This window comes from Amblyomma mixtum, chromosome 1 (genome assembly GCF_055824585.1).
Source record: "Amblyomma mixtum isolate Tamu chromosome 1, ASM5582458v1, whole genome shotgun sequence".
NCBI lineage: Eukaryota > Metazoa > Arthropoda > Arachnida > Ixodida > Ixodidae > Amblyomma > Amblyomma mixtum.
Window position 1 is genome coordinate 30,591,042 of NC_143012.1, and position 22,328 is coordinate 30,613,369.

At 44.8% G+C, this 22,328-nt stretch overlaps 2 protein-coding genes across 4 annotated transcripts in view; both read left to right on the top strand.

Moving 5' to 3' along the window:
• The first annotated feature begins 42 nt into the window (after positions 1 to 42).
• Positions 43 to 20,796, top strand: LOC149365946 (L-gulonolactone oxidase-like). 3 transcript variants are annotated; one of them, XM_089547439.1, is made up of 12 exons: positions 43 to 288; positions 349 to 450; positions 537 to 662; positions 2,400 to 2,497; positions 4,015 to 4,105; positions 4,696 to 4,881; positions 5,731 to 5,838; positions 7,403 to 7,497; positions 9,133 to 9,282; positions 13,612 to 13,776; positions 16,702 to 16,792; positions 20,488 to 20,796. In XM_089547439.1, exons 1-12 carry the CDS (start codon positions 283 to 285, stop codon positions 20,617 to 20,619), a joined length of 1,350 nt encoding a protein of 449 aa, XP_089403565.1. In that variant the 5' UTR covers positions 43 to 282; the 3' UTR covers positions 20,620 to 20,796. The 3 variants fall into 3 exon arrangements, with proteins under 3 accessions (XP_089403565.1, XP_089403564.1, XP_089403563.1); XM_089547438.1 differs by having other exon boundaries at positions 43 to 285; positions 343 to 450; XM_089547437.1 differs by having other exon boundaries at positions 45 to 288; positions 343 to 450.
• Positions 20,797 to 21,063: 267 nt separating this feature from the next.
• The window catches only part of Pka-C1 (Protein kinase, cAMP-dependent, catalytic subunit 1), a 416,348-nt gene continuing 415,083 nt past the window's right edge, over positions 21,064 to 22,328 (top strand). The window contains exon 1 of the mRNA XM_089547431.1: positions 21,064 to 21,292. The gene's annotated coding sequence lies outside the window, so the exon portion shown is untranslated. The remainder of the gene's footprint in view (positions 21,293 to 22,328) is intronic.

Consider the following 22,328-nt stretch of genomic DNA (forward strand, 5'->3'; position numbering starts at 1 on the left):
AGAGCATGTTATCATCATCATCAGTTTTTCTTTCGCACTGTTTGAGTTGTTTTGGTTTTGTTATTATCGAGCGCTAGCATGGTAAGGATGGGGGCGCGATTGATACGGTTCGGGCATGTTCGGGTCTGTCGAGCGAGATTACTTATCAATCGCTGGACGACACGGCCATATAACGTCATTGTCGTTCAAGATAAAAAAAAAAAGAAGGAAACCGTGGAAACTCGTGGACGCAACTACGTTATCCTCTAGCCAAGACTTGATTTCCGGGAAAGATTCATCAAGATGGTTGTAAGTTGATCAGCGCTATGTGTTCGATACGGCCTTGATAAAAAGCATCTCCAGTTTCAGTGCTCGAGCCTGAAAGGTGTCACGTTTGAGAACTGGTCGAAGACATTCACGTGTGAACCCGAGTTCTACTTCGAACCCAAAGACCAGGATGAGTTGCTCGAAGTGAGCGTTCGGTTTACATCGATCACCTTGTTGCGTTGCTGGTACTGTAGTACGGTCTTTTAGCGTTTTCCTTGCTCTTTCTTTAGGTTTTGGCCTTTGCCCGTCAACGCGGAAAGAAAGTGCGGGTGGTTGGCTCTGGCTTCTCGCCGTCTGACATCGCTTGCACGTCTGAGGTCATGGTCAGCATGTTACGTCTCTACAGGGTCCTGAAGGTTAGGTATGCTTATTCTTGATATGCCTCATCACATGAGCCTCATCACACGTGTGCACTCTCCTTACGCAAGGCTGTATTTTTATTTCCGTCAGTAAATAATAAAGTAGACAAGAACCGAGACGAGTGCGACCCTTAGCATCCTGTCATCGACCCTTAGCATCCTTAGCGACCTGTCATCCCTTATTTTTATTTCACTTTTATTTATTGTTTCTGCGATCTTATTGCAAGACCTTAGTACGGTGGGCAAGCTTACAATGTACATGAGAACAAATGGTGGAAACAATACACTTCCGGGATGTTTCAATAGAAGGAAACTAGCAAAAATTATGAACAGGAATGCAAAATTGCAAATACAACACAGATACCATACACTGAAGAAGTATAAGGAAATTAAAAGTGAGTTTCAAACACTTCTAATGAAGTTTCTGTTACTGCGTCATTAGTGAGATTATTCCAGTCTGTAATAGTTCTTGGGAAATAAGAATACTTATAGGAGTTAACTCGTGCTGTTAATGGTGTTACTGTAAAATCGTGCCATTGTCTTGTGTTATATCCAGAGGAAAACGATAAAATGTTGGACGTGTTGGTATATATGGTCTTTTGATTAACTGAAAAAAGAATTTCAAATGGTAAATGCAGTTTCTGTGAGAGACTGGAAGCAAACCACTTAGATTAAGATGACTGATAGTTGTGTAGTCATAGGTGTTATAAGTAAAACGTACTACTTTCTTCTGTACTCTCTCTAATTTCACAGTGTTCCTCGTAAGCCTTGTGCTTTGCTCAAGGAAAACTGCAATACATTCCCAAACAGCTACCCTGGCAAAGCGTTGTGAGGAAACCAACTGAAGGCAGAAAATAGATGTTGCCGTATCATAGTGTCCGCTTTTTGCCGTCAGTCTTTCATACTTCTGTTTTGCACTGTTCTGCTTGCTTGAAATGAAGCCCAAACAGTGGATTTTACTGTTTAGCTTTGATACATTCAAGATTGTAATTACTTTAGCGTGTTACTTGGAATTTTTTTATTTTTGCTATTAAATTTTTTTTGGGTTCAGTATCATCTGTGGCACATAAGGCAGTGCTGAACAGCAAATTCGTCTTTAATCAGTACGTGGCATAACTGTTGTCTTGATTTTAAATTATATTTTTGTTTTGCTTAGCAGCATCCCTAATTCTTTCTCAGCGGTTGGAAATTGATCTTTTTGTTTTATCAACCTCACTGCCATCCTTGCGAAATACTCCTGCCACGGTGGCTCGGTGGTTATGGCGCTCAGCTGCTGACCCGAAAGGCGCGGGTTCGATCCCGGCCGCGGCGGTCGAATTTCGGTGGAGGCGATGTTCTGGAGGCCCATGTACTGTGTGATGTCAGCGCACGTTAAAGAACCCAAGTGGTCGAAATTTCCGGAGCCCTTCACTATGGCGTCCCTCATAGCATGAGTCGGTTTGGGACATTAAACCCCCATAAACCTTGTGAAATTCCTGAGGCCCGTGTGCTGTGTGATGTCAGTGCACGTTAAAGAGCCCCAGGGTCAAAATTTCCGGAACCCTTCACTATGGCGTCCTTTATAGCCTGAATCGCTTTGGAATGTTAAACCCGCATAAAACTTTTGTTGCAGTATCTTCCTATTTAGGACGTTTTGTTGCTCAGCTCGAATTGTAGTTTCTTTTGTCTGGAGTAAAAAGTTCCGTCCTTGGTGTCTTTTTCTGAACTATCTTCATGTGATTTTGCCTTCTGAAGGTGGATAAGGCAAATGCAGTGGTCAAGGCTGAAGCTGGCGTCACGTTGAAGAGGCTCAATGAAGTGGAACTTGGCCAAAATGGACTGGCTCTCATGAGGTATTGGGCCTGAGTGCACCACTTCTGGCTGTTTGCATTCAAGAAGCGCGGAGGAGTTGCGTTATTTTATTCACTTGTTTATTTACTGTACACCTACATCACCCCAGGGGCATTCCATTCAGCTGAATTTAATGTGTTTGTATTATTTATTTATTTATTCCATACTACAGACCTTGTTCAGGTCCAAGCAGGGTGGTAAAAAGAATAATACAATAAACAATGCATCAATCAACGAATACTCGAAACTATGAATCATTCCAGTCTGTTATAGGTCGGGGAAAAACTGAAAATTTGAATACATCTGTCTGTGCAAAATAAGGGGTTAGTGAATTCGGATGATTGATTCGAGTAAGCCTGGAGGTTGAACGTGACAGACAGGATGAAGGGTTTATTGCTGAAGTTCTATTAAAAAGCATGGAAAAGAATCGCAATGGAAGATTTTTCCTTCGCTGCTCAAGAAACTCAATGCCATTATAACTCAATATTTGAGAGGGAGAATCATAGAGAATTTTGAGCAGATAAATCGCACAGCTTTTGTTTAGTAAAAGGGCCCCAACCAACGCATTCATATTCAAGTTTAGGTCTAATTAGTGAATAATAAACGAGAATTTTTACGTTAGGTGGGTAGTTTTTGAGTTTGTCGCCAAAAATGGAATTTATGCAAGGTCGATGAACAAATATTGCCAATGTGTAAATTCCATGCAAGCAGAGAAAAGGCTTCTGAGCAAGGAAAAAGGTGCATTGAAAACTATGCAATTTTGTGTGATCAAATATTAAAATACTTTTTTGTTGGAGAGGCTCACTTGTTTGCTAGATAGCCGGTTCCAGTCTTATGTGGTTAGGGGGAAAAAGAATGAATTGGTGAAGCATTTAGCTTTGAAATAAAATTGAAGTTTATTGGTTCCAGCTTTCTAACAAAATGTAAACTATTCAGGCGAAGGCCCCGAAGTCAAACGACTGTACGGGGACCCTCAGTAGGTCATTACAACATTAAGAAATAATAACATAAAAGTTAGTGGATTGGTTACAACAAACAAGAAGCAATATATGAGCATTACCGCGCAGAAATGCAAATTTCACAGTGACAATGATACTGAAATTATACAAAAAAAATGTCCGTTTTGTAATAGGAAGACCAGGTTATTCTTGAAAAACATAAAAATGTTGGAAGTTTTCAATGAAAATCGTTGCAGAAGATTATGTCATGTATCCGTAATTAGTATGGACTTTTTGGTGTATGAAATAGTTTCCAGGTGCAAATCTAATGGCTTTATGGCAATAAATGTGAACTTTTTTTGAAGTGGGCAAAATGTTCTGACCCATGAACAGAAGCTAGCTATATTTTTTATCACGTTAAAGGCTTCCGTATATGAAACATGCATGAAACCCAACAGACGTGTTCTCAGCTCCACAAGCTCTCATCTTGTAGTTCCTCATAAGCTGTGCCTCATTGCTTGTGGTGCTGGCTTTAATAACTGAATGCGGTTATGTGCAGTCACGTCTACAATTCCTTCTAGCCTTGGTGCCGTTTCTGATATAACCCTTGGTGGAGCCATTGCCACTGGGGTTCATGGTTCTGGGCTCAAGTATGGCATATTCTCAACACAGGTATGGACATATCGTTGGTTCTTCCTAATTTCCCTTTAATTCGTAATCGGTTTGTGTAGTAGCTGTTTTTTTTTTATCAAGTTTGACAAAATACAGCGGACGTCAGCGCACGATAATAGAACAGGGGCTCAAAATTATCCTCAGCCCTCCTCTACGGCATCCCTCATAGCGTCAGTCGCTTTGGGAGGTTTAACCTCATAAACTCATTTTTGAACTGCTCATTTATGCAAGTCATGCAGATTGTAAAGGAGTGAAAACCTTGTAGCGTAGCCCGAAAGGAGATGCAGATACACTACCTACTTTTAATAATAATAATAATAATCTTTATTCAGCATAATCTGAACATACAAAGAAACGGAAGCGCCGAAGCCACAAGTGGGCTTGTGCGGCGACAACCGGCAGCCGCGGCAATCTTCGCACTACATCAGAGCTCCATCAGAGGCAAAAGAAAATTAAAAGACGTAAACATGAAGAACACAAAAATTTTGGCACGGAAAGAATGAAAAAGACCTGTCACCAATTGTTTATGCGTGTTGCAAAAAAAATTCACATGCTAGATGCATTTTTAAAGAGTGCTTCTAAACCCAAAGGTCCTGGAAATGGAGCTTATCACAAGTGATGGCCAGAGGCTCTGCTGCTCGAGAACAGAGAACAAAGAGGTCTTTCTGGCGGCCTGTTGTGGCCTTGGCTCTGTGGGCATCGTCGTCACGGCAACAGTGAAGTGTGAACCAGCATTCCGGCTGCGAGAGACCCGCTTCTCGTGCCAACTGCAACAGGTGCGTGGGCACTTCAACTCTGTTCTATGTTTTGATTGTATTTCCAGCATCTTCGGAAACAGCAGCTGCACAGAAATAAGCACAAACAGAAAAGGCAACAGGACTGTCTCTTCTGTTGTGTCTATGTCTGTGTTGCTGCTTTCCAAAGATAAGCATATGCAAACTTGCTCAACTCTCTCATCATTCTTGCTTCCGGCATTTGTTAGCTGATGTTTTGCTGCACTATAAATGTAACAATTCAACTTGCCTTACTTTTAAATTCATGTATTTTGAATTATTTGCATTGCCTGCAAGCTTGCTAGTCTGTCTTTGGTGTGGTGCACTTGTTAGTCTTGAAGCTCCTGGTTTGTAATTCAGATTCTCATCATTAGGTGAATTAAGTCAAGTTTGTTTGTTAAGTGAGCTGAATTACACTTCCTTACAGTGTATGGGGCATTGTAAAACGTAAGTATGCCGTTCAAGATGTTGAAGGCTGTGAATAGGCAAGCAAGTTCGTGCTGTGGTGACTGAGTGTCGCCGTTAACCCCCCAGAATGCTCATGCAGTTGAACGCTTCGTAAAGCATGTGAAAGTGTTCTGTAGCACGTAGATCGCTGAAGTCAGGCTGCCGGAAAATATTTATGCCAGAAAACAAAAGCAAATGCGATGCAGAGTTCCTTTTTGTTTTCTTAGTCCTCTGAAGTTCTGAGGTTTGGCTTTCTGAAAAAAAGGCCCCGCTCGTGATGTTGAAGTGTGCGGAGTTTTAACCAGAGACTTATTCAAAGGGCTGTCAGTTTATCAGCTTGTGAGTTGGCCTAAATTAGCTTGAGGTGGGGAATGAAATGTTTTTCTTTACCTTGCCTTTCTGTAGGTCCTCGAAAATTTGGATGTGCATCTGCAGAGCTCGGACCATTTTCGGTGTTTGTGGTATCCACACACAGACACTGCGGTCTGCTTTCATCTGTCCAGAACAAAGGAGGTAAGTTAGCTGTCACTTGCACCCTGCGGTCATTTCTCCATTGTTGGCAATAAAAAAAACCGACATAGGATCATTATGGCTGCGTTCCAATACTCCCGAGTAGACGTCTACTTAGACGTCTTGCCGGACAGCCGCCATTTTTAGACGCGTTCCAATTTTCACGAAGCCGTCCAACAAGACTGCTTCGCCGAAGTCCACATCGATGCAGGCTAACTTCCTGTCTAAAGATGGCGGAGCAGTTGGTGCAGTCCATGGTGCAGTCAGAGCCAACGTTACTTTGGTCAGAGCTGAGTGAGCCGTGATCTTCGCGGGCACTGGAGCCCGGAGACGCACCATCTTTCAAGTGTCAGTCATTCCGTTAAGTTGATTTTTATAGGAACTAGCGGCAAATAAAGCCGTCTTTGTGGACCTACGATTATATTTGTGAATCGCGCGAGAGGAAATCGTGCGGGTGAGATCGTCTGCTATGCAGGTGAGATCGTCTGCTGAGGCGGTAGCGATGAACGCACCATTATTGCAGAAAAAAAAAATAAAATAAGAACTAGCAAACTACTAACAGCGCGTTTTTAACTTGTTTTATTAAGATTTTTTAAGAACATAGGAGTGCAACTATTCGCAAATGTTAGTTCAGTTTATATGCGCAAGGCGGCGCGTGAAGTAGACACGTTCCAATATGTAGACATGTAGACGGCTTCCTAGACGTCACACTAGACGTCTTGTCAGACGTCTAGAGAATTGGAACGCACCCTATAACTTAAGTGACAAGGTCGCCACTAGCAGTGCCTTTCCCTCTCCTCTTGCCTCATCTCCGCTTTCCTGCTTTCCACCTTTTCGTCCTCCCCACTATCTTCTTCTCTGCACTATCATCCTCTCCACTTTCTCCGAGGCTTCACAGAAGCGCCTACAGCAACGCTGGGTTTTGCAATGTGACGCTACCACTGCTAGCACAGTAAAAAAAATGTTGGCGAGTGAGCTTTTTTGCATCTTATCAGAAAATGTATGCAGGAAGTCAACAGCCTTTCAAGCCAGAGAAAGTGCAGGCAGATATTTCTGTTTCTTTTTTTCTTGTTTTTTTTGCTTGAGAGGGCAAGTAATTGAGTATTCGTTTTAGATAAAAGATATTGACAACATAGGAGACAATATGTTTCCAGTGAGATTTGTTCGCTTCGACATTAGGATGTCTCTTATTTCAAGTACTCAGTAACAAAAAACAAATATCTGCTTAAGCTCTTAGCTTCAAAGACTCACCTTCTTTCATATATATATATTTGAACAACTGCTTTGTCTTCGTTATTCTTGTCTTATCAGAAAGTTGTAGTACAGCAGTCAGGATTTGTGTTTCATAAACCTAATTTATTATTTGTGCTGCAATGTATGAAGCTAGGGGCCGCCCTCTTGTCATGGCATATTTCTCATGCCTTGAAACAGCTTTATTGTTTGCATTAATTTGATAGCTTCTGTGTTTTGCTTGTTGCATGAGTGCTGACGCTGTTTCATGTTTGATAAGTCATGTTTTTGACTGGGTGTCATGCATACATGCTTATGTATTGGTGCTCATTTACAGGAGGCTACAAGACCATCGTTACTTGAGGGCATCTATCTTTGGGTTGTGGAATATGCTTTTGGCTACTATGGAATGGAGTTCCTACTCTACCTGAGGTAAGAGGGATGGCAGTACCTTGTGAATGGCTGCTTTTCGCATTCGCCAACTTTCCAGTTACATGTCTATTTCATGTTCATGTTTTAAAACAGCTGCTCTGAAACCGTGGAAAAGACCAAAAGTTTGTGTCGTGTCACTTGCTTTTTCATCACGTGCTTTTATATCAGATACGTCACATACTTTCTCAAGAAATTTTTCTAGCTGAATATTTTATTGTGCCTACTATAGTGCTTTGTTGTGCACATCTAGTGAGCTTCCTGAAACATACTGTGGACATACACTAGGCAGCCAGGCATCTGTGAGTCTGCGCTTATATTCTGGGAGGCTGGTTTTTGCATGATAGCGAATCCAGCTCGTTCGGAAGCCACCACCCTGACCTAGGATTAACCGGAAGGCCTCAGAAACATGGCAGAAATATTGTTAGGTGTTTAAAAAGAAATTCACCGCCACTGCGGTTCGAACCCAGGCCCTCTGGCAGCCAGACAGGCATGCAACACATGCTATAGAGAATCGTTGGTTCTAACAAGTTAAAGGGCATGAAGTGAATGCATTGTGATGTGTATGACAGTAAAGCGTATTGGGGATGTGTACTAAAGTCCCAATACACAAAGTTGTAGTCGGCTGCTGACCCGAAAGACGTGGGTTCGATCCCGGCTGCAGCGGCTGAATTTCTTGAAGGCGAAATTCTAGAGGCCCGTGTGCTGTGTGATGTCAGTGCACGGTCGAAATTTCCGGAGCCCTTCACTACGGCGTCTCTCATAGCCTTAGTCGCTTTGGGTCGTTAAACCCCAATAAACCAAACCAAACAAAGTTGTAGTAATTAAAAACGTAAAACCAAATAAAAATATGCAAATTAGGCATCAGAAAGGAAGGAAAGCGCACTATCGCACCTACTCTTAAGGCGACGCTTAAGCATCTTCCTGCAAGGCTGAAGAGTCTTCCTAATTTGTTAGATTTGAGTCAAGTTCAAGTGAAGTGTTAAAATGCAAAAGATTCAGGTGCGGAGTGCTAACACTGTACTTCAGCTTGCAGAAGCACTCATAGAGAGCATGGTGACACTTTGTACCCTTTTAATTTTACAGGCAGACATATACCCCTCTCTTTCGAATGAGTCTGATGAATTTATTGAGTGCAGCCAAGACTAGCACAAGCCCACCAATTCCAACTGCAAATGGTTGGTTGGACTGGTTTAACTGTCGCTAATCTAGTTTGACTGTGCTGTTGTTTGTGTATAAGCTACTTAGCAATTTTTCTAGTTGTTCTGAATTGTCTGTGTGCGCATGTCTCATCAGGCTTGTATGTGGCTAATGAATATGACGGGTGATGAACTGGGAGGACCATGCACTGACTATACATGAATGTTTCATGTGGACTGAATGTTTTGCTATGTTTTCCAGCCTCGTTTTCCTGCATCATGGTTCTGCGTATTATGCAGCAGCCTGCGTGTGAAGCTCCAAATGCTGGAAAGTAAGGAAATGCCTCAGATACACGAAATAATGGCAGCTTTGGCACAAATGACGTCTCATTATCTTCTTATAAGACACACATTTCATGAGAAAAGACTGGAGGCATGTAGTTATTGGTGGTCTCAGTCTTTTCAGTGGCTGCTAAAAGGTGATGCGCACTGCTTTCAGCACTTGGTTTCCTTCCTGGGTTCCGTGGCTGAATGGGCTGTTCCTGCGTGTGATATTTGCACCGCGTCGTCAGAGGGTGGACGTGAGTTACCGGGTGTTCAACTACGAGTGCCGGTTCAAGCAGCACGTCAATGAGTGGTGCATTCCAAGGTATGACAGTTTATTTAGATTGCCAATGAAACAAACAAGAGCTGCAACTAACAATCTATTTAATTTACCACCTTGTTACAATATGTATGGCCGGAGACTCCTAGAATACACCGGAGCCCATGTGTGGAATGAAATCCCGAATGAAGTTAAAGAAAAAAATAACTTTTCGGCATCTTTAAAACACTATTTAATTTTCATGGAAATGTAGGAATGAATTCAATTGTGTGTGTTAATCTTGAAGTTTTTTATTTTACACGGTCTGCAGTAATATTGTGCTTGTTTTGTATTTGGACCCCTCACTAGCCGTAAAGGCTATGGGTCCAACTAACAGTTTGTGTACTGCTTCTGAGAATAAATAAAGACAAAATTCAGAAAAAAAAAGCTTAAGCATAGACGAATGTTTAGATGCACCGTTAATGGCTGCATGGACGCGTATTTTGTCTGTGGCTTTTTTATATGCAGTGGAGTGCATTGTTGGGGTTAAAAGGTGGGCTGGTGAATGGGTGCACATGTTTTGGGTGGAATGTGGTACAGCTATTAACAAAGCAAACCATCATTTTGACATGTTATAGAGTAGGCGCCAAAGCAGTCACATGCATCATGCCATACAGACATACCTGCCACAGATTTCATCCAGCTTACCAGGTAATATACTTTACATCGTGGGAGGGAACAGCGTGAACAAGACGACAGACGAAGCAAGAGGACACAAAGACGAGCGCTGACTCGAAACTGAATTTTTATTGAAAAGAGAAAACATATATACATCATAATCACGTGAACAAACAGAGCAAAGAGCATTGGTCTAGCAGAATCAAGATCAACAATCGCACCATATGCCACGTGGTGAACTCCGAACAAAGGCACCCCTGAGAACCCAAATGAAACAAGTCACGAATTATCTAAAAACGATACTTCTTTATCAACTAATGCCAAAGAAGGCTGACTGATACACTGTGATTCCTTCTTCCTTATGAAATACGCTTCCATAATCTCCCTGGTCATTTTATCCCGGTGTCTAAACAAAATTTTAGTTTTTGTGACCAAAGGACGGCACTTTTTTTGTTTCTTTTTATCGTTTTCTTTCCCACAATCTTTCCCACAATGTTCACGTGATTATGATGTATACATATATGTTTTCTTTTTTCAATAAAGATTCAGTTTTGAGTCAGCGCTCGTCTTTGTGTCCTCTTGCTTCGTCTGTCGTCTTGTTCACGGTGTTCCCTCCCACGATGTATTATTGCAAACTCACCCAGCTATCCATCCTTCTTTAATATACTTTATTTGTTTTTTTTTTGCTTCTTTTTTCTGCATACAGGGGACAGAAGCGCAGTGTAGAAATAGTGTCATCTGATTTTTTTTTTCTTTCCTTTTATTGATACTTCAGTCGTTGTGTTAATAAGATGCTTTGTTCCAGCTTAAGTATGTTTGCATCTTGCATTGAAGTGTGTTGAAGTGACTGCTTGAAGTAAAGAAACAGCCTTTGTCATATCCTCACCCCTCCTATCTGAGGACTCCTGGGAGCGCTAGAGTGCCCTGCTATGCATGGCTTGGAAGAAAATTCCTTGGACTAGGCACAATCAACAAAGGATGTCCATTTTGTTTCCGTCATGCTTGACTTTTTATGTTATTTCTGTTGCCATAACCACTGTGTTATGTTGCCCATGCAAGTGGTAGGGTGGGATGGTAGCGTCCAGGTTCTTAAGGCTGGAAAATGACGTGTGCAAGTGGGGAGGGGGTCACAAGCGTTAAAGGTGCACTAAAGAGCAATCTGAACTCATCCTTTTACCGCGGGAACTCGTTCTACTCGTTCCGAGCATTCTTAGAAACGGCAAATTATTGTCCTGTGCGGCCGATTTCCATTATTTAAACTGGATGAAATGTCCCAGCTACCGCCTTTCTTTGAGCTCATCGCTGACGGTAGGAGGAGTCAACTAACGCGTGGAGTGCCTTTCAGACGGTCGTGCGGCGGCTTCGCTTTCACTTTTATTTTGTTTTTTGGGTTTCCGTGAAAAAATAGATCCAGTCAGAGACTACATAGCCGCAAATTAGGCCTGCAGAAATAAAAATATGCGTGGACTCCTTGCTTTTGCTGATCGCTACGTATCACTCCGCCGATGGCAGAGCGGCCGCAACGGGATTCGCTGAAAGTTTGGTTGACTCCTCCTACCCTCTGCGATGAGTTCAAAAAAAGGCTGGAGCCGGGACGTTTAATCTGATTTAAATTAGGGAAATGTCAACATGGTGACATATGGTAACTGTGCCAACATTGTAATACCCCTGTCACACGGGCTTTGAAGGCCCTCGAACCGATAATCTATCGACTCAAAGGTGATCGAGCGCTGCTACACGGCCAGTTTCAATGGCCAGCGACTCAATAGTATATCGAGTTGACGGAGCAGCCCGGAACTCTATCGAGATTTCGAGGGCCTTCGAGCGTTGCCCAAGGTTGCTAGCATTGCTTCAAACGACAACAAACATGGCGGCGCCCTACAAAGCCGGAACCCTCGCTTCAGACTGAATTCTCGTTGTTGCTGCCTTTTTCTGTCCGTTCACTGGTCAAAAATGGGGCACCGGTCTTTCACTTCGTCTCATCTGGCCTACAAGAAAACGTATAAGTGATAAATTTGCTTTATTTTTTATTTAGAGTGACGATTCTGCCGCTCCTAGGCCTAAGAGAGTCGGTTTGTTGACAGTAATGGTTCCCGTTTTGACAACCAGATGGCGCCACTAAAGGCTGAGTTTATTTTTGTGTCTCTGCAAGCATACGCTGAACTAAATGTGGGAATGCACCTGCGTTTAGCGTACGTAAGCGTGCATACGCTCGTGGTATGTAGACAGCATAAATTTATGCTCTTTTCTCACTGTATCTGTGTACGCCGCGAGCGGCGACGTGATGTGCACAACAAGAAGCAGCAGCGGCGCAGCCGTTCCAACTCGCCCGGGCGTCAACAGATTACAACAGGTCCTAGTTTTTGCGGCAAGCGAATCCGCTTCGCTTGCCGGATTTTTGAACAACTGTGAACGCACCTTATGATTTCAACATTTAGTTAAGTTTCGTCAATATATTTTTGTTATTTGTGCGAAACCGAACGTAGCGATTGTGGCGCCACACGAGCTTGGCGTAAGACGCGAGAACGATTTCAATGGCCATTGAGATTTGCCGTGTGGCAGGACCACAACTCCCTCGAGTTCGATGGCGATCGAAAATCTCGAAGGCCCTCGACTCGATGGCCATTGAAACTGGCCGTGTGACAGGGGTATAACTCATACTGGCATGAGTACACTAGCACACTGAGTTGGATTACTGCGTTGGCCTCAGTAGAATCTCATGAGCGATGCTCGGTCAATCATCAGACTCCAGTAATTTGGACTGGCTGGCACGATATTTCGGACTCTGTTCAGGAATCATCGTGCACCTTATAGGGATATGTACATATTCATGACCAATATTTTGCAGTCTGTGGTGTGTAAGATTTCGATTTTCCGAACTAAAATAGACGCCAACAATGCCGTAAAGATTGTTTTTTTGACGAGAAGTTCGTTTTTCTGACCCAGGATAGACGCGAGCAGTGATCACTGTCACAGCCAACCAGTCCTTTGTCACTATGAAAGCTGCGATCTGTTGGTTTTAAGCTTAGTTAATTGGACAGACTGATTTGAATATGCTTTGTTATTCGTTCCTCATTTTTACCACTCGAGGTAATGACATGCTCTTTGTTTCCATCAAGGTGCTTTACAAAAAAGAGCACGCGAGCCAGTGTTCGGAGTCACGTTGATAACGGGACAGCGGCTGTGTCTCCCGTGGGGCCGTGGTGGCAGCAGTTTTGACGCCGCCACCCATTGTGCAGGACAGATCGGGGAGGGGGGGGGGGGGGTGCTGTCAGAGGTGCTGGCCTCTTCCGTGGGTTCCCTCTCGCAATCTTCGCAACTGTCGCTGCCCTGTGAAACTGACTCTGTTTTCTCTGTGCACTGCGAGTATAGAGCAGCATGCATTGCGGCCACATCACACAGTCTGGTTTTGGTGATGCAAGGTGGTGCGGAAATGAAATGAAAAAAGTGTCTCTGGCTCAAGTATAACCTAATGTTATCGCTTGCAAACGAAAGATGGGAAATGGCTAAGTCCACGATTTTTGAGGCCGGTCTTTCATTGCAAAGTGACTTTTTTGAAGCTCTCTGATTTTTCAGACTGTTCGCTTATTCAGACCAACTGAAATATTGGTTGGTGACTGTATACTTTATGGCCTGTGGCTTCAAAGGGCTGAACAGTGGAAAAGAGGAATTTTTTTTGTTTAGCATATTGGTGGTGCTGTTCTTTGCGAATTCTAGGGAGAACACAGCTCTAGCCTTGTGGAAGCTCAAGGAGTGGATTGACAGCACTCCCGGTGCGTACGTCCACATACCCGTGGAGATACGTTTTGCCCAAGCGGACGACATCTATATCAGCCCTGCATCTGGTCGCGACAGCTGCTACATCAATGTCATCATGTACAGGTGAGAGCATCGGCAGCGCAGTATATTGTGGACGAAATGATTCTCCTTGAGCTGAGCAGCACACCATTTTGTCTTGCACATGTAAGCAAGACACAATAGGGGATATTCAAAATTCCGCAAGTGCGCTTTCCCGCATAACAATGCTGCCCCCAACAAGATGGCGGACCATGCGTTTCCAGCTGAAACAAAGCAAGAAAGACTGGTTTTTTGTTTGATTCTTCCAAAATACGTTTCTTACATTCTATTCACACCTTTAGCGCCTGTCCTGAAGCCCATGTAGTTCCTTTATAGCGGAGTCGGCCATCTTGTTAGGGGCAACATTGTTATGCGGGAAAGCACACTTGCGGAATTTTGAATATCCCCTATTGGCACGATGCCAGACACTTATGGTAATGCCTGTGCAACGCTTTGCGTAACTACTAAGTGGCAAGATACATGAGATGCTGTCGCATGTAGAGAAGTCGAATATGTAGCATGCTCGTTACTCCATTCCCTTCGCCATCTGAAAAGCCTGGTACCCAACTGCTGTCCGTGAGTGGCTGGTTGACTTGACAGTGTCTGTTCACAGCCAGGGACGTTGATTGTCAGTATGCACTGCTTGCTTAGATTCTGTGGGCTTCCCGCTATTGCTGCAACGTTGCAGTCAGAGCTAATGCTGACTGCGCTTGCTCCATTTTACACCTGCGGGTATGAAGAGCAGTACATATAAGACCAAAAAATAGCCAGAGAGCAAACAGTTTGTTTTGTACCTTCCAAACCAGTGGCTTCTTTCATGCAGCGGAGGCAGGTAGGCAGGCAGCAGGCATAATAACAAGAATGCAGTGCAAACAAGAAAGTGGGGTGATCATCTGCTCGGAGGTTTTTGAAGCTGTGTGAGTGCATCTTTTCGCTGTCGGTCTGCCTCCGCTTTGCTCATCATGTCTCCACATAGCTGGAAGTGCTCCTCAACTCATGAACTTTCCACCAGATGGCACTACCGCCCCCACTTCACCCAATCAGATACTACCTGGATGCCCAATCGCTAGGAGGGAAGTCGGCTGCTAGGCACACTGCTCAGGTTGATGTAAAGGAAATGAGAGGGCAGCTTTGCACGTCCCGCACAGGCGAGGAGGACAGGCATAGAGCTTCTTGCCTGGCCACAGGTCTCATTGCCAGTTAACCCTTTGAAGGTTTTTGCCGTATATGTACGGCGGTGGTTTTCTGTCCCGCAAGGTCTTTGCCGTACGGGTACGGTTTCGATCTTCCGTTTGAAATTTTGCACCAAAAGAACAATGCGTGCGCAGTGGGGGGTGCTGCCACCTCTTAGGACTTACAAGAAGTGTTTGAATTTTGTGCTGCCTTCTTACGGAGATAAGCAGAACTTATGTCTAGCTTTAGCGCGGCGGCACAGACTGCGGCAACACCCCTTTTGTAGTTTTGGTTTCGCCGCGTGATCGCAACGGAGTCGCGCGAAATTTGAGTTTTCTTTTTGTCAGCACTATCTTGCAGGGGCTGCCGAAGTTGATTTCTATCTTTATTGGTGCTGCTCTTAGCTTGCTTATCACCGTCGCTATTCTATTCTATTGAGCATTTTCCAGTTGTGAGTGATGCTGTCACCAAAGTACTGTTCCTAATTTTTTTTTACTATTTATTCTCGATTATATACATTTTGTAGATTCAAGATCCGCAATAAAGTAATTTGACCACCTGGGAAAGTTTTCTTCGAAATAATTCGACCCTCAAAGGGTTAACTTGCTTGCATTTCTTAGGCTTATCTCGCTATTGCAACAATAGCTGTTAAATGGCAAGATACCTCTTAAATCCCTGACACTGGCATAGACGTTTGCACAGGAGGAAGAGGTGGCTGTGAGGTGGCTAGGGGAGTAAGAGAAGGAGTAGGGAAGGAAGGAAGTGCTTGCACATGTGACTTGGGAAAGCTGGAGCGCCACAGCATACGGTGGTCAGAGTGAGAGGGTAGCACTACAATGTAGAAGCGTGGTTTGTAGGGGTGGGTTCATAGCTACTCCGCTGCACAGTTCAGGAGGATGAGGTGCCATGGCATAACACATGAGAGCAGTGCAGAGAAGGTGGTGTTTAAGCAGCACAGTGTAATGGCCATCACTGGGCTCTTGCATTACACAGCATAGTGGAAACGTTTTTCAGTTTTGTTGCAAAGAAAGAGAGAACAATCCTTGCATAAGTCTCCTTTCAGGGGAGTTTACTTCTCTGTATACCTGGTTTCTTCGGTAAATTGGTTTTTGAGGGAAGGAAATGGTGCAGTAGCTGTTCCACATATCTCGGGGGAACCTGAACCACTGTTAGGGAAGAGAGGAAGGTGGGAGTGAAAGAAGAAAGAGAGAAAGAGATGAGCGCCTTAACCACTGAGCCACTATGAAAGCCCATTTCAGGTTCCTCTGTTATCGTTTCTAGCGACCTCACCTTCTGTAGCGTGCAGTGGTATATTCATTGTGCGCATATCTGGTCTCATAAACTCGGGAGGGTGCTGCTTCCTTTCTGAGTATTTGGTGTGAATTTCCTTGTAAACTGTAGTTAAGTGTTCATGCAGCTGTCGTTTCGTTGTTTTTTTTTTGGCGTTATGTTGAAAGAAAATATAAACAAACATGCTCTTGACTTTTCAAACAAGGATATGCAGCTCGCAGTGGTCAAAGCATAGGTTCACATCAGACATCGCAGTGAAGGTGAGTTCAGGGGAACAGTATGCAAATACACTGGACTTAAGCTTTACGCCTAGCACAGGCATGAGGCAAGCTGCTTCATCACATCCGACAAAAATATGCTGCAGGGATATGGCCTGTGGTACGCCAGCCGGAAAAAGGCATGCCATAAATGTGACAGATTGCTTCGTAACTCCGATATTGAGCAGAAGCACATTGTGGCCGCATACATTTTCACCATTTGGCAAATGTTCTTATTACTTTGCTGTAGGCCCTATGGGAAAAAAGTTGCCTACGAGGTCTACTGGGCTGCCTACGAGGGTATCATGAAAAGTCTGGGTGGACGACCACACTGGGCCAAGGTAGGTGTGTGGTGCCTTCGTAGCGAGCGTTGAACCATGGATTGGATGCCTGTTGTACTGCAGGGCATCAGCACTGGCATTTTACGTAATGGTGCCCTGCTACCTCATCTCAGTAGAACTGCGTGAACAGTGGTGTAGTTTTTACTCTTAAATGAATTTGCGGGTGCTTTCTTTAGTTGTGCATCAGTGAAGTATAATTTGCTTCCTTCATTTTAAATTCAAAGACTAGAAGTGCACAGATTCATTGCCTTAGCTACCCCTGAAACCAGTGCTTCAGCTGACCGCAATGCATAGGAGGGTTTTCAGGAGTGAGTGAATGAATGAATGAATGAATGGATAGACTAGCGACGAAGGATGGCTCCATTTCCTAATTCTGGTGCAGGATAGTTTCATCAAGAATACTTTCTGTGGAAAGATCTTTGGTCCAGTCTTTCTGCTGGTAGTGTTTGCCATAACTTGTTTTGTGGTCTCTAATGAACAGTTTCATAGATTTTGTGATAGAATTGAGCTGTTCACATGGGAAAACTTTTTTTTTTTTTTGTTATGCACAGTGCTCACAACAGTGAGTATTAGGAGGCTGGTATTACCTGTATGCAATCAAATTTCTCCTTTATCATTATAGTTCTTTGTGTTGCTCTGTACTTTGATTGAGAAAGCTCTTCTTTTTTTTTGCCGCCGCGGTGGCTCAGTGGTTATGGTGCTCGACTGCTGACCCGAAAGACGCGGGTTCGATCCCGGCTGCGGCGGTTGAATTTCTTTGGAAGAGAAATTCCAGAGGCCCGTGTGCTGTGCGTTGTCAGTGCACGTTAAAGAACCCCAGGTGGTCGAAATTTCCGGAGCCCTCCACTACGGCGTCTCTCATAGCCTTAGTCGCTTTGGGACGTTAAACCCCCTAAAACCAAACCAACCAAGCTCTTCTTTTTTATTTTGTGTTAAACGTAATTAGGCCAAGGGTTCTCTGGCGCATATTAGTGGTCAAACGCTTGTTTCAGTGAAGGGATGCAAACTGCATTTGCATTTGGTTACTGGGCCCAGCTGGCAGAGGACAGGGTTAATTGTAGAGACATGGGAGAGGCCTTTTCCCCGCAGTGGCCGTAGTCAGGCTGGTGATGATGATCATGATTTCTGGTCTCGCTTGCTTTTAGCTGCAGATGATGTTCATGGGTTGTGCATTGACGTTTTATGTTCAGCACTGTAATGCACGATGGTTCGACCTAAAAGTTTTGCCCCTAAATGGGAAAAGGTGTTGCAAAATGACAGAAATCTTTTCCGCAGGAAGGTAAATCTTTCGTATCCCCTGCCATATGGTGAGCCGCAACGGTGATGACTGCATTGTAAATGGCACTGTGATTCGTAACTTGCTTTTGAAGGGGTTAATTTAAAAAAAAAAAAACATTACAACACCTTCTCCAGATTACTGAAGAGTGAATGGGTGGGTGGCTGCACTGAATGGAACATGGCTGTCCTACATTGATCTGGATGTACAAAAAATGCAACAACGGAAGGCAGAGTGACTTGTGTCAGGGACATAGTCTTGCAAGTTTGTTAAGTGATCATCTTCCAATGAGTGGGGAATGTCCCACGAAGGTGTGCATGCCAATGCAGTAGAATCTCGGTGATACGAACGCGGTTGAAAGGAATGTCGGGATGATAAGAATTCATGAACTTCCCAGGCCCGGAGCACAATGCATACTGTGTACAAAATTTCGGGTGTTTTCAACTCTCTCCCATGCCACTGCAGATGATGCGAACAATTGAGCCATGAACATTCCCTTGCCAACGTCGTGACCGTCAGTTGTGTGATACACACTGCGTAGCGCATCCCGCCAGCCATAAACAGACCTGCATGAATGCATTTCGCGTGCTTCTGCATTCGGATTCTGTTCGTTGATGATGAAACAAATGTTTTTCACGATTCCGTGGGATTCGTATCGTCGACTTTCTTTTGTATCAGCTGCGAGATGCTCTTGAGGAAGTTCTCTGTAAGAGGAGTGACAAACATCGACATAGCCATAGACAGCCAAGCAATCAATTTTAACTGATAGCAAAAAGCAAATTGAGTTGTTTTCAGTGTTTTTATGAGAAAAAACTATAGTTTTCACCAGCGTGTCTTAAAGAGCAACTGAAGCGGTTTTAGAATTCCATGAGTTTAAGGTTGCCGAATGTGCGAAACGTGCAGGTAAAGCCTGCGAAATTGTTTTGCTCTAGCATTTGAAATGGTGGCGTAATCGCCGAATAAAGTCTTCGTCGGCGTTCAGGCTTCTCTGAAGTGCACAGCGACGGGCAGAGGCCCCGATAATGACGTCCCGTATGACGGCACTACGTTTCCAGCGAAGAAAGGGTTATTCCATGGAAGAAAACCGACACCATCGAAGGTGAAGCTCACAATGCATTGTTTAGCACTATCTGATGACGCACAGCTGCATGCAGGCGTAAGCAGCGGACATATGAAGTTTCGGCGATAATGACGTCACTTCCGAGTTTCCTCGCACTCCTCCAACGTAGTAAGGAGAAGCCTGAACATCGTCGCGGTTTTAATCGACGATTATGTCTACATTTTAATTGCTAGTGCAAAAATACTTTGCATGGTTTATCTAGAAACTTGATAGATTCGAACTCTTGAATAACCTCGAATTCTCCAAAAACCGTTTCAGCTTCCCTTTAAGGCCTAAAAGCGATACTAGAACTCTGGTAATTGGCCACCCAAACTTTTGGAGAACAGCTGATATGCAGTGTGATGATTTTTAGCTGGGCGGTAAGTTTTCACAAAATGATCTGCGGGGAGGTTTCTTTGCTACCACTAAATAAGAAAAATGGGCAGCCCTCATTCTAAAGATAGTAAAGGAGTACAACAAGTGTTGATTAAGCAGTACCCTCATTAGACTGGGTGACATACCATTATCCAAGCCTGTGATAAGCTGTAACTTAGTCTACCCATAAGGAAAGCTAGTGACAAATATTACAGGAGTCTTCGCTTTTATGCACGCAGTTTAACATTTGGGCAGTGCAGATTAATTGGAACAAAATTATCAAAAGGTTAATCAGAATATGTTGGGTATATTGGCTATAGTCAAATACAACCTAAGTCTGCAGTGAAGATCCACCCCATATTCAGGGCCGCCGCGCAGAATTCCTCCGCAACAAAAGTGTACTCCGTTGTTTAAACTTGTCTTGTTGCCTAAACAAAAATCTAATGACAAAAAAAATTATAAGCTCTGGAATTTTGATATCTGGCTTGTTTAATGGAGTCAAACATTAAAAGAATGATTTTGTTTACTGTTGTCGTTGGCCAGCGGGGTAATACAGGACGCTGTGAACCGTGGCCCAGTGTTAAAACTGTTATTTTTTAAAAGTTGTATCCTATTATAATGCACCTGACTGAAGTCCAGAACTAATGCTCCGTGAATGCTATAGCACTTTCATAAAAAAAAAATGCTGCATTGAGTAAAGTGAAACAGCCAGTGTGCCAAATGTATTATGGTAGGTAAAATCTTCTATAATATTCTGCAGGATAGTATAGCAGTAGAACATATGTATGGCACATGTAGGTTCACAGAGAAATGTTTGTAGACTTATTTTGCTTGTGCTGAGCACTGTAGATCATCTACCAGTTTTTCTTCGCCTATTGTGTTGCGTGACACAAGTGCAACCAGTGCATTGTCAACTCATTGCCATCTTGTTCTTACACCTACCAGGCCTATAATGCAACTGCAAAGGAGATTCACGCAATGTACCCAAACTTCTCCAAGTGGTGCGCCATCCGACAGAAGCTGGACCCCCAGGGAATGTTCCTCAACCCTTACATGGAAAGAATCTTGGGCTCCTAGATGAAGGACTGCCAAGTATTTGTTGGAGTATGTTGCGGTTATCGGTAGTGGCCTCGGTTTTACGGGTAGTGTCGCCGATAGACTAGATGTATGTGTTAGCATAGCTTAGTTGCATCACTAGGAACGACTTTTATACGAAACGCAAACGTTTTGCAATAAAGGGAAGAGGATACTTGATTTGCTGGGGTCGTTTAATTGGCCAAGCCGCGCTGGCGTCGGCTCGCTGCCACCTGTTCGTCGACGGCTTGTGCCGCTACCTTTTTTTCTTTTTATTTCTCTGCACGGCTTCTCTGGCGCGTTCTTTACACGCCGGCTGCGGCGACCTCCGCGGCGACCTTGCTTTCGCGCAAGCTCAGCTGTGTCAACAGCACGCCGGCCGGCTGGCTCCGTCGTACTGGTTTCTTCGACTGCGCGCTTCGCGCGACCGCCGCGAGGGGGCCCGGCGTCGCCGTCTGCTCCGTTCGTCTGCTTCAGGTGTTGGCGTACTGTGTGGTGTGCGACGCGTGTGCCGTTTCTTTTTGGCGTTGCGTTATCGCTACCTGTTTGCCCGGGAAACGCTGCTTGTGTGCGCCGTGTGTGTGTGTATGTGTGTTTTTTTTATCGTCGGGAGAAAAACGACGACTCTCCCCGGGACCCGCTAGCGACGGGTTGGCGGACCGCATCTCCGATCAAGGTAAGTTTCATTTCGTCTTTCCGAAGTGCAGCCGCCGGTGTCGTCGTTCGCGCCGCACGCTGGCGCTGAGCGGCCGGCGGTTACCAGCTTCGCAGTGGGGAGAGAACATCCGCACAACGCTGCGCGTCGTCAACATTCGTGTCCCCGATTCCGAAACGAGTTGCTCTTCTATCGCGACCTCTCTCGCACGCGGGGGACATTCCGTAAGGGTGACGGAGAAGTTTTGTCGCTCGCGCGCCGCAAGTGCGAACGAGAAAAGTAACGAAAGAAAATAAAGCACATAGGTCCCGGCGGCGCGCTTGGGACACGCTCTCGCGCCTGCGTATTACTCCTGTCCACTGGTCGTATCGGCGCGCCCCAATTGCCCGATTAAAAGGAGAGCTGGGGGCTGCTAGTCGTCTGCAGAGCAGTCCGAACGGTCGGAGGAGGAGGGGGGCACTTGGCCGACCTTTCATCCGGCTGATAACCGTGTTTGGAGATCGTTTTCTTCGTCGAGGACTGCGTTGCGCTCGCTGCAGCAGCTGCGCGTAGCGCTGCTGAGGCGGCTCAGTGCCCCCCCTCCTAGGAGCAGCACGACGCCCTTCTGGAATCGTCTGCTGAGTCTGGATGAAAGGCACAGCGGCTCGAACGAGAGCGGCAGTGCTGCTTCTACCGTGAGACCGGCGAAAAGAAAGAGGAGAGGATAAGTAGAGAGTGAGGAGGACGAGGTGCTTATGACGTCACGGGCATTATGGCGAGTTCTCCGTGAAGAAGCGCAGGTATATGGTTCGCCTGTTGCGGAATCCCGCGGAGCGGCGCGTTGCGGGCGCGTGACTTCAATGCCAACGGTGTCGCTCACAGCAGCTCCGATTATTCTCTTTCGTGTTCTTTTGCTTTTCGCGCTGGCAGACTTTGCTGCCACGCGCGGTGGTCTTCCTCACTCGGGAAATACGTCTCCGGCCGCTGGGCTGGCTCCGCACGTGCTTGCCATTCCACCCGCCGGCGTGAAACTGGTCGCCGGTGTCCCGTTGGCCACTGCCGCGTGTTTTGTACGAAG